This window comes from Myxocyprinus asiaticus, chromosome 5, assembly GCF_019703515.2.
Source record: "Myxocyprinus asiaticus isolate MX2 ecotype Aquarium Trade chromosome 5, UBuf_Myxa_2, whole genome shotgun sequence".
Classification (NCBI taxonomy): Eukaryota; Metazoa; Chordata; class Actinopteri; order Cypriniformes; family Catostomidae; genus Myxocyprinus; species Myxocyprinus asiaticus.
The window spans coordinates 23,451,437-23,463,848 of NC_059348.1; the positions used below are offsets into that span (position 1 = coordinate 23,451,437).

General features: G+C 39.6%; 1 protein-coding gene across 1 annotated transcript; it reads right to left on the bottom strand.

Moving 5' to 3' along the window:
- Positions 1-5,291: 5,291 nt before the first annotated feature.
- grk7a (G protein-coupled receptor kinase 7a) lies at positions 5,292-12,174 on the bottom strand. The gene is made up of 4 exons (XM_051697126.1): positions 11,424-12,174; positions 10,811-11,248; positions 7,592-7,872; positions 5,292-6,366 (listed from the first exon to the last, which is right to left on the bottom strand). The coding sequence occupies exons 1-4, from the start codon at positions 12,018-12,020 to the stop codon at positions 6,033-6,035; spliced, it is 1,650 nt and encodes a 549-aa protein (XP_051553086.1). The 5' UTR covers positions 12,021-12,174; the 3' UTR covers positions 5,292-6,032.
- Positions 12,175-12,412: the final 238 nt, after the last annotated feature.

The window sequence follows — 12,412 nt, forward strand, 5'->3', positions numbered from 1 at the left end:
ATGATGTGGTTCCCCTCTTCCCCACAGCTGTTTATTATGAAAGGAATATTGTTGTTCAAAATATTGTTTCTGTGTCTCACATTCATTCACTTGCAATAAAGTATGCAAAAAAGATACAGCGCTCGTTGCGAATGCGCGAGACACTCACACATTTCAATAAAGAGATCTCTTCCACTTCAAATTCCACACATTATGCACAACCACTTCCCTATGTCATACAATGAACAAACCAGGTGGCCCTCTGTCTCATTACGTGGACTCGTGGCGAGAACTTACGGGCATTTCCAACTGGGTGCTAAAAACGATCGAACATGGTTATACGATCCAATCCGTCTTCCACGGATCGGTCCGAAGATGCACCGGTATTACGAGATGAAACACAATCTCCTCGCAAAGGACACACTAGAGGTTGTTCCAGTTTGTCAAGCCCATAAAGGGTTTTACAGCCGCTATTTTCTTGTCCCAAAGAAAGACAGCAGGTTTCAGCCAATTTTAGATCTGAGGCATCTGAATGATTACTCAGAAGCAGATCTTATTGAACATCAGCCCACGCGATTGGTTTGCGTCGTAAGATCTGAAAGACACGTACTTTCATGTTCAAATTGTACAGCACCACAGGATATTTTTGAGATTTGCGTTCGAGGGAACAGCGTATCAGTTCAAAGTCCTGCTCTTCAGATTGTATCTGACTCCTCGCAAAGTGCATCAATGCAGCACTCGCCCCTCTGAAACTGAGCAGGGTGCGCATTTTGAACTACCTCGACGATTGGCTATTACTGGCCCAATCGGAGGATTTATTATGCCAGCACAGGGACCTATTGCTCCAACATCTGAACAGCCTGGGCCTCAATGACAACTGGGCGAAGAGCACACTTTCCCCCAGCCAATAAATTTCCTTTTTGGGAATTAGTCTAGACTCTATGAGCGAGCGCATGCATCTCACAGGCGAGCACGTTCAGGCCATTCTCAAGTGTCTGTCTCAGTTCAAACTGGGGAGAACACTTCCACTGAAGCTGTTTCAATAAGCATTGGGCTGATGGCAGCGGCATCCAAGACCTCTTCAGTGTTGACTCAAGCGCCATGTGCCACGGCATGCCTGGCCCCAAGGGCGCATGCGCATCACTATATCTCGCCGCTGTCTAGCTGCTCTAGCACCTTGGACAGCTCCTGCCTTCTACCAGCAAGGTGTCATACTGGGGCATATTTTCAGGCAGAAAGTGGTTACCACGGACATTTCCAACACAGATTGGGGGGCGATGTGCGATGGACGCCCGGCTTTCGGCACATGGACAGATGCGAAGAGGGTGTGGCACATCAACTGCCTGGAACTGTTGGCTGTTTTCTTAGCCTTGAAGGCTTTTCAGTCCGAAATAGTGTATTATCATGATCTGATTCACTCGGACAACATGACAGTTGTGGCATACATAAACCACCAAGGCAGAATTTGCTCCCTGCCAACGATGAGACTGACGCGTCGCCGCCTCCTGTGGAGCGAGCGTCATCTTCTCTCCTCACGGGCGACATACTATGTCCCAGGCCATCTGAAGGAGTGAACTGCCCCATATCTGAAGTTCTCACATTTCTTCAAGAACGATTGGACACAGGGCCCACTCCGTCAATGCTCAAAGTCTGTGTCTGTGTATCTGCATATCACGCACCCGAAGCTGGCACCTCTATAGGCAAACATGACTTAATCATAAAGTTCCTTAGGGGAGCGAGGCTAAATCCCCCTCGCTCGGCTACAGTTCCAACTTGGGACCTGTCTTTGGTCTTAAAAGCGCTTGCGGGTCCTCCCTTCGAGCCTCTGGACTCTGTTGAATTGCATGTGCTTCCTCTTAAAACCGCATTACTACTGGCTCTGGCCTCAGTAAAACAGGTCAGGGGTATGCAAGCACTGTCAGTTGACAGTTCATGTCTGGAGTTTGGTCCAGGTCTTTCAAAAGCCACTGTCAAACCCAGAAAAGGCTATGTGCCTAAGTTTTAACCACGCCCTTCAGAGCGCAGGTGGTTCACCTTCAAGCCTTTTTCCTTCATCAGTGGCTGTGCAAACCCAACCCTCCAGGTTTAGCCTCCCATTCAGCTCATGAAAACACACTGCGTGATCATGAGGAATGATTACATCAAGATGTAGATTGGAATGCAAAAAGCTCTTTGAACATTCCCGGATCGTAGCATTGCTTGTCCATCTGATTGGCTTGAAACACTTGAAGCAAGTAAAAAAAAAACAATTGTCTACTCCTCTCTTGCCATTGCTGGCGTGTCAGTGATTACCAATGCTGGCACATGTGCCATAGGCTGATGACCCCGGACTTAGACATAACATCTCTCTCATTGCAAGTCCTCTCTGTCTAGAGCGCTTGCTATTTTGTTGGCCAAACATACACTTATGCCCCTCTTCTAAGTACGGGCTCTCTATCATTTCACACAACCGCCTGTATTCAGACCGTTGTATTCCCCAAAAAATACATCTTCCTTCCCGACTGGATTTGTGATGGGGTTAATCATAACATATAACTATAGTTCACATATCCATTCTGAGTGTTCCCCTCCTGGCCCACCATGAGAGTTACGGCATACTCACGTCGGTCACCTTGTTACTTGGTTTAAAAATTAAATTCAGGCTCAACTTGTGCAGTTGTTGGCTGTCATAACAATTCAGAATAATTAATGATATCAACGTAACTAACATCGGACCATCGCTTCATGTCATCTACACACCCAGGTGAGGCACTGTCTATAAAAAAAAAATGGTCATCTCGACTCTGTGAAGTATCAGCATGTTTTTGACAAGTTTTACAAATGTAATTTCTTAAACATTACATTACCCGCTAAGAATATACACCGATGCGAGTGGAAACACTGGAGACCGGAAATTGAAAACAGTCGAATCGTGGAACACTTCCGCGTTCAGGAAAAAGGTTGATAGTAAAAAAAGGACTTAAATATTGATCTGTTTTTCATCCATACCGATTATATCGCTTCTGAAGACATATATTTAACTGTTTGTTATGATGTGTGTGTAATTGTCACGGTTCCGGCATGTGTGCTGGCTCTAAAACAGTTTCATTAATTTAGTATTGCAGCTGTTGTAAACTGTACGGACGCTGCTGCATCGATACAAGCATCCAAATGTACAATGAGGCGATATTGTTGTATCGATATTTTGAACAGCCCTACTGATTGTGTAGCATGAGATCGTATTCCAGCAATTGTTTTAGAGCACTTTAATAGGAGTTAATATTGTTCTTTTACAAATTTGCATGAATTATGGAACCTACATTTGAACTGATGCTCTTGCTTCACTCAAACACTTAATGTACCATGTGTTATATTAGTATTCCTTAACCATGTCTCAGCGCTCGCTCAAACATAGCTGTCTATTTCTGCCAACAGCTATCAATAAGTAGTTTGCGTCAGCTGATTAGTTGACCAGATTTAGTCACAGACATGAAGCTTCTGTCTGTGCATGGATGGTCTTTCAAGCAGACAGTGTTTGGTGAAGGAATGCTAACGTCTTGGATTATCGTAGCATAATCAGCAACTGTCAAATATTCAGCCTTTGCATTTATGCAGTGCTTACTGGCAATGTATGCTTCCACAGACATGCCAATATCAACCCCCCAGTCAGAATACTAAAATAAATGTTTAAGTCCCACATTTTTTTATTTGCTTATGTGAAAACACAGAAATCTCTTGACACTCTCATTAACACTTCCTCTCGCACCACACATAAGCTCATTTTCAGCATTAGAGGATAGTGCATTAGATAAGGAGGAGGGATATTTTTGAGTTAACAGGGTCTTTAGCTTAACCATCTGGAGAACTACACTGCCTTTCTTACTGTCTTTACTAACTATCACACCATCAAAACCTCAGTCATAAGCTGAATAAACTAGTATATTAAACAACATGGTAATTGTAATTCATATACTGTATACTGTATGTAAATGCAGAATATTTTTGGGTAGTTGATATTAAGTCTTTCAGTGTGACATGAAAACTTTAAACCTCATTTTTCTTACTTGTAAAATTATCATATAGCTATACCCTTGTAATAATTCTGAGCCTAAATTTAATATTTGCACTTTTAAATGTGTCACACCACAAGACTATTGAAGTGAACTGAAGATAAAAATGGTGAAACTCTTACAAGAAATATGAACCTGTCACCACATAATTTTACATTTTTTTCTTTAAACATTCATATATATATATATAAGAGTAAGAGCCTGGTGAGAGTCACTCTTCTTGGTTCAGCAAATCAGGTTGGAGGTTGCAGGGATTAGAGATTGATTTAAGTACTCAAGTGTAAACCAGATTATTGCCTTATAAGATAAGTGCAGCATTCTTAAATCAGACCAGAAATTTTATGGACATCTTTATTTAAAGAATATTATTAGATTTTGCATGGGATCTGACTCTTGCAGACTGACCAGTAATGTGTTATAGCATGTACCAACAAAAAACTCAACTCTGGTTTAATCTTCATTAAGCATTGCATTTGAGATTACATTTTAGATGCCATTATCTCAGGAATATGTACTGGAAAAACAAGGACACAAACACTTTCAAACCAGATTTTAAGGCAGACTAACCTACAGTCTAGTTAAACTTCACCTAATTTGCTAATTTGAAATGAAATTATTTCCAACTACCACCATTTCAGGGGGAAAAAAGATCAGAAAAAAAAAATCTGTAAAAGACATTTTATTGACCCATTTTTATCATGAATTCACGTCCCTGCTAAATATCTGACATTTCTATATAGGATCATTTTCTGAAGGTTTATTTACAATTACATTAAAAACTGAACCCTGGCAAAGACAAGGAACAAATAATTCATTTGCAGTTGTTTGGTCCATTTCTGCCACATACTGTATGTTTCACAGTAACAGGTTTTGCTCACTGCATCTCTTTGTTCAGCATCATAGAAGCAGCACCACTGAGGACTAAAGGTACACAACCTTTACCATGGTTATGTAGAGCAACTGGTGAGGATTGAGCAGACACATCAATACAAAAGCCCTGTCTTTGTGACCTTTTTTCAGCTGAACTTTCCTGCCCAGAACATTATCACTCTGATATCATGGGACATTAGTAACAAAACACAAATGGAATTGTTACCTTTAAATGCTAAGTAACCAAGCTCTATTTTTAATTAATTTCAGAGCAAATAATGTATAGAGATTAATTACATCATATATATATATATATATATATATATATATATATATATATATTGTGTATATGTACATATTTATACATAAAATGTATTTAAAAATCTAGGTGCATAATCAGTATAGCCCTGCTATCAAACCAGTGAAGCATGAAGGTCATCATGAATTATTGCAACAAAGAGCAATTAATGCGACAACTACTTACAATTACACAGTTCAATCAAAAGCACTTTTGTTAGAATGTAGCTTTTTATCTGTTAACCTGTGTCATAGTAGCCTATAATACTCTTGTAGGAGTATGTGTAGATGTCATTTGTGTACTAGTAATCGCTTTAATCCACAAATAAACTGTGCTTTGGCAAGTCGAGAGATGTTTGGAACGCAAGTTGCTTCTTTGTGTATCCAGACATCTCTGGCTTCTGATCACACACACTTACGTTGCTATGGTTACATCATAATCTCAAAGTCTGTTTAGGCAGTCTGTAGATCTTGACTACTCTTCTAGCATCTTCTCAATATGGAATGGTAATTTTACTTACACCCCCTGCTGGATAGGAGGTTGACTACTTCACAAGACATAAAGAACTGCAGAGAAGAAGGTGAGCACCTACTTCCCTGTCTGGTCCAAAGCTCAGTCCACCACATCATGGATGGACTAGGGTGTTTCTCAGACCCTGTGGCTCTGTAACTGAAGCAATATGAATCTCCCTCTATGCTACAATGGACTAATGTCCCATCTCTTCCCAGCCATGCTTCACTCTTCTTCAACACTGAGCAACACAGTTTCATTAGTGGTGTCACTGAATGCAATTACATTTCCTGGGGAATTCTGGGCTGGGTGGCTGGATTGTTCCCTCACAGGAGCATGCAAGTGCCTGATTTCTTGTCATCGTCCAAGCCAGCTGCTGACTCTTTCCGGTTGGGGTCGCTGAGCTCATCAAAGAGTCCAGTGTCAATCATCTCCATTTGCCAGGCAATGGGTATAGCACCTGTGCCGAACTCTTTGAAAAATGCATCATCCTTTGCATCAAACTCAATACCCTTGATTTCAGAGAACTCGGCAATGTCACCTGTATCCTTTGCATAGACAACGTTGGGTTTGGGCACCCAGGGAGGGTCAATAAGGCCAGCCTCCAAACGAGCAAAGTTGATGGACTTGAACCACTCGTGCTTCCTGGGATCATCACCCCTATAAAAAAAGCACACATTCTGTTGTAAATATCCTGGCCACATGGACTTAAAAGTGTGTTCTGGTGCCCTTTGCAATTTTGCCTTCAAGTTGGAGCAAGAAAACAGGGAAGCTTTTGGTCATGTACTGTAACTACAATGCTTATTACATTTGATTCTCTGGCTAAGAACAAATTGTTTGGAAACACTTTACAGTAAGATTCTATTAAATGCTTTATGCGCTTTTGGTATCATGAACTAACAATGAACAATATTTTTTACAGCATTTATTAATATTGGTTAATGCTAATTTATAAGTTAATCTTCTTTCAAGCTGCATTAACTAATGTTAACTTATACAACATTTAAAATAAAAAATGTATTAGTATATGTACTGTAGAAATTTACATTGACCAAGATTTATAAATGCTGTAATATTTCCTATTGTTCATTGTTGGTTCATGTTAACTATTGCATTAACTAATTTTATAGAAATATTCTGGGTTCAATTAAGCTCAGTCGACAGCATTTGTGGCATAATGCTGATTACCACAAAACGTTTTTTCGACTCGTTCCTTCTTTTCTGACAAAAAAGAAAAAAAGAAAAAAGAAATAATTTAGGTTTCAGTGCATGAGGCACTTAAAATGTAAGTGAATGGGGCCAGTTTTTGGAAGGTTTAAAGGCAGAAAACATAATTTTATAAAAGCAGTTACACCAAGTCTTCAGTTAAAACTTGTGTATTTTTTGAGCTGTTAAGTTGTTTAAATCAATGTTTTTTACGGTCGTTTTAGGATTGGCCCAATTTGTTTCGATTGTAAGTGCCTCACTGTATCCCAGATTTTAACAGTTTTTTTTTTGTGTTTTTGTTTTTTTGAGGGATGAGTCGAAAATAATTTTTTGTGGCAATCAACATTATGTCACAAATACTGTCACTTGAGCATAACTTGTATTGAAATCGTAATATTCCCTTGACATATGCCATTTTTATGTTACGTTTTACCAATTATTTTCATAAATTATATGTTGATGGTATGAGTATTTTTGTCCCATGTGGATGGCAAAAGAAACCTAAACCTCATGTTTGCCTAGTGATAGGATTTCACTACAACATCTTTAACTGAAAGCTTGAGAAAGTGAAGAATCTTGAGGTGGAGGATTTCAAACAGGTTAGGTAAGGGTCTATGTATCCTGCTTTATCCTCTTCACACTGACGGATCAAGTGGTTAAGAGGGATAGAATGACTTACTTGCAGCCAAGACGTTCATCAATCTTCTTCTTGAGGAACTGCTTGATGATGTCTATGGTGGCGGCATCAAAGTTCTTGTGCTCAAACTTGGGCTCTTCACTGATGATGCGCCTCTGTACCTCCTCCTTCTCCACCTTCTCCTTCTTGGCTTCGGGACCTTTAAAGGGGGTGTAGCCAGCTACCATTTCATAGATACTGCAGCCCAGGGCCCACCAGTCCACTGATGTCCTGTATGGTGTGTCATTTAGAATTTCCGGGGCCATATATGCACCGGTTCCAGCCTGTGAACATAGGGACAAAGGACGATTGTTTAGTTTTGGGCAGAAATAATCACAGACCAATATTACCATTTTTTATGGTGGTTTGATGAGAACTAATTATATATGTTGCTTGAAATTCAGTGCAATGAATTTGCATGAAACTGGACGAGTTTATAAAACATACTGGATGTTTGTCAGAGGCGTTTATTAAGGTGACAGCACTGAAATAGTTTACCCTTTATGGCAAATAATTTTATGTAAGTACTATCCTCTCTATACTCCTACATCACCTCTTCTCTTTGCCAGAGAGAAGAAGCTTAATCATAATCCTCTACTACCTGTCAGGAGTCATGTGCCGATCCACTCTGATGAAGTACACTGTCTGCTTATATAAAGACAGCCATTCTTAGGCTCAAATGGACATATGAACCTTTGTTTCATCTGGACTCATTCATTAATAGCTATAGGCCTAATTTAAAACTGGAACTATCACCTCAGCTTACTTGCATAGTTACAAAAATTATCATTTTCTTTCAGAGTGAATTTCTTGAGTGTTATCTCATCATATTGGATTTTTACCATGATAACAGTTATATTCGCTTATAATCAATAATCATGATGTTCCAAATGTTTTGGCAAAATAATCTTCAGATGTTTGACTTGGCAATGTCCTAGAGTCATACATAGCAGAGAACATGAGAGTAATTCAATTTATTTTGTATTTCATTACACAAGCAAGAATAAATAATGCTTAATTATTTCTTGGAGGAAAACCTTTCTGATTTATGATTTAAGACTTAATTTAAGAATACTATGTGATAAATGCTCTTGAAATGCCAAGGGTTAGACAAACTAAAACATAGTGATCACATGAGACTGGATGCTCCGTCATTGTGCTTGTCTAACATAATCAGCTCAGCTAGCATGACAACCACATGAGTGATATCAAGGTCTCTACCTTCAGATCATTGAGGTTATAGCTGTGCATATAGTCTGGTTACACAAAACAAACTGCTGGATGATGGCACTCCAGTTGGAAAATCTTCAAGACATGAAGACTCTATTAAAAGCCAATAGCTTTCAGCACAGACCAATGACATGAACACATCAATAATTAATTATAATCATTAAGGTGTTACAATATCTAATATTAAACTCATTCATGAATAAAATGTAATGCTTCCCCCTCCCCCTGCCTTTGGTGGTCTGATCAGAGGCAGCTTTGTGTAATGCTTCTTAAGAGGATCAGGAGTGTAAAGCCAACCAAACCCTCGGTGGTTCAGCTTGGGATTCAACCTGCACTTAGGACTCAAGAAGGGCACTGGATAATAAGCTTAGTGTCACTCCATGAATGATGTGTCATTTTGACATTCGACAAATATAGGCTATCAAACCTCTAAAACATATCTATATGTATAGTTGAAGAAATGCTTTTTAAAAAGAAATGAAGTTACAGTGCTTCCCTTTGCTATAATTTTTATCATCTAATATGTATTTTTAAGTCATGTCCACACTAATACGTTTTGGTTGAAAATGCTTTGATTTTGCTACATTTATGGCTCTCATCCACACTGGCACAGCGTTTTCCTCCACCGAATAATGAGACTTTGGAAAATGAGTTTTCAACCTAAAATGTATCAGAGTGTACATGGTCTTAGAATGTAACTTTTAGCACCAACAATCTGTTTTGAATTTAAACAGAAACTTTTTGGAAGCTAAAAGTTCAATTAAATTTAAACTTTGTACAAAATGTATTGAGCACTGAAATTTTTTTTGTCTTTGTAATTAAATTGGGATGCTTTATGATAAAGAACTATAATTAATTAATTTTTTTCCTCCATAAATCTCCACTCAGACAAAGAAAATTCACCAAGAATTCTTATATCATTTAATCAGTACAAATACTTCATCCATTTAATATGATTTGATCTTAATATTATGAGAAAGTTTCTCAATCGCAGTCGCTTTATTATTACTAATGCTCCAAGAAGGTATAAAGTGTCTCAATAGTAGCATGGTTAGTACAACTATTCTTTAATCTCGACGACAGGATAACAGTCTGCCAGCCTTTGTGAATTTAATTTTGCAGAGGGTCATTTACTAACCACACTTGAGGAACACTGCACTGTAAAAAGTAGTGACCTGCAGCTTACTCCTTAAGGTGCTTTTTCATCTTGATCTTACCCTTAAAAAATTTTGTTTTGTTGGTGTAATCTAATGTAGAGAGGTTGATTCAGTGATATTATATAATGTTTTTGACTTTAAGTAAAAGTTAATTTAGAAGTTGCCACATAAAGCACATTCTTTAGGTTAGATTAAAAAAATGATAGATTGGGGTGAAGCACTTGTGAGCCCTTTAGGTTAAGTCAACTTCTTGTTTTAGAGAGCCATTTTTAGTATGGCATTGTTGGAAGCTATTCGATGAAAATTTTGAACCTTTCAGAACCAGAACCTGTGGATGAGTTCCATTAATGCCAAGAATGCTCTCAACCATAATGTAAGGACTTAAAGAGACAATGAGCCAAGGGTGCAGATGAGGACAATGCTGCTAATTGATCTGTGTATACCTTCTGCATGCAGTCTTTTAGCATCCATGATGGGTATAGCTGTACTCAGGGTGACGAAGATCTCCAAGAATTGTATAACAGTGCAGAATACCACTCTAACAAGACAGTAATCCCCTGATTTACCATGTAAAAGCCAAATAATCTGAGGTCAGAGACAGTGTTTGTACTTAGTTAGGGATAGTTAACTAAGGGGGATAGGTAATGCAAATACGAAAATTTGGAAGAAAGATGATGGCAGATTTATAATTTTGGTGAACTATCCTTTTAAGTAAACAACTAAACACAACTGATTGACTTCCACTCTCATGTCATGCAAGCATACTTAAGAGATACCCAAAAGTTGTGTGATGCCTTTAACTGTAATAAGTATAGAAAACATGCAATTAACTCACCTTTTGGGTGATGGTCTTTCCAGCTGGAAGCTCCACAGCAAGACCGAGATCTGAAAGACGGCACTGGCCCTGGCTATCCAAGAGCACATTCTCAGGTTTCATGTCACGGTAGACAATGTCCATGGAATGCAGGTGCAGGATCCCGGTAGCAATCTGAGCAGTATAATAGATGATCCGGTCCATTTCGATACCCTTCTCACCAATGTTATAGATGTGATACTTAAGGTCGCCTCCATTCATCAAGCTCATGACCAGGCAGAGGTGGGTCTTGGTGGTGTAAGCATAAGCCAGGTTAACAATGAATAGGCTGTTGACCTTCTCCAAGATCTTCTTCTCCAGAAGGGCCATTTTCTCACCATGTTTCTTCTTGAGACGCTTCTTGCACAGCTTCTTGCAAGCGTACATCTGGCCCGTGTTTTTCACCTGCACTGCACACACCTGGAAGTGCAAACGACATGGTAAAATTTGAGAGATTACATTCTAAATCTTGGATGCAAGAATGCTCTCCAAGCTCTACATGAAAATCTGAAATACATTCAACATATTTACGATAAAATAAATGTTTTAAATGTGTGTAATCTCAATATTTTCACTCTTCGTGAAAAGAACATACCTCTCCAAATCCACCCTTGCCGAGTGTCCTGAATTCATAGAAGTACTTTTCAGTGATGGGCTGTTTCTCATATTCTTTCCACTGTAAAAACTGGTCAAAGAATGGGGTGGTCTGGTATTCTGTAAACGGCTTGCCTTTGAGGAACTCTTTGGTGGCTTCCTTCACTTGCTTCATCACATCCTCAAAATCTTTGTCAGTAACTGCCTTGCACTTGGTTGCTACATCTCCAGTCAGGTAGGTCAGGAAGCTCTTGGAGCCATCCTTGCAGAATTTGTTAATGACATTTGTACGGGCCTTGTCTTTGGCAGCCGCCTCAGACAATTCCCAATCATTTAGATCATCCAGAAATTCAGCAGCGGCAACGCACTCTAGTCCCGCTTGATCAAGAAATTTTCGGAACAGCTTCTTCCCTATAGGCTGCTTTTCACAGAGGGACTCGAAGTCCTTCTCCAGACTTGATCTGAGTGCTGCACATTGATCCGCCTTGGGCAAAGAGAGACTTCGACGACGTTTCTTCATCTCCTTGTCATCTCCACCTTGGGCTTTCAGGTAGGCCGTGTTGGCCACCAAGTTATCAAGTCCACCCATGTCACACATTTTGGCGGCTGTGTTGGGTTACTCTACCCAGAGAAATGGAAGAAACGCAGACTCTGTGTTACCAGGCTAGAAGATGCTACTGCCAGCGGTCAGTGCGTCTGTGTGCAACTCACTCCAAAGCCAAGGCGCGAATGAGCCACTAAGACACACGCAGTTGCAGAGCAAGACACACTGACAGCCCAGTAATTACTCATTTAGAATTAAATACCTGCAAGGGATTTTCACTTAAGTATATTTGTGCGGTCTATACTCAGCTGCTATTCAAGGAAAGGAACTTATAAGAGGGTTCTCCCAATAAGAAGCTTTAGGGCTAGCTATAGTTAGGCCGATGCAGAGTGGTAGCTAATGGATGGCCATCGGGCTCTGTTGTTCAAACACAAATGATGATATGA

Bases quoted from the DNA above. Each gene is read 5' to 3' on its own strand.
- grk7a (XM_051697126.1), bottom strand. From the start codon at position 12,020: ATGTGTGACATGGGTGGACTTGATAACTTGGTGGCCAACACGGCCTAC. The intron at 7,873-10,810 runs GTGAGTTAATTG...CTATGTTCACAG, and splicing joins GAAAGACCATCACCCAAAAG to GCTGGAACCGGTGCATATAT. The intron at 6,367-7,591 runs GTAAGTCATTCT...CTTTTTTTATAG, and splicing joins GATGAACGTCTTGGCTGCAA to GGGTGATGATCCCAGGAAGC.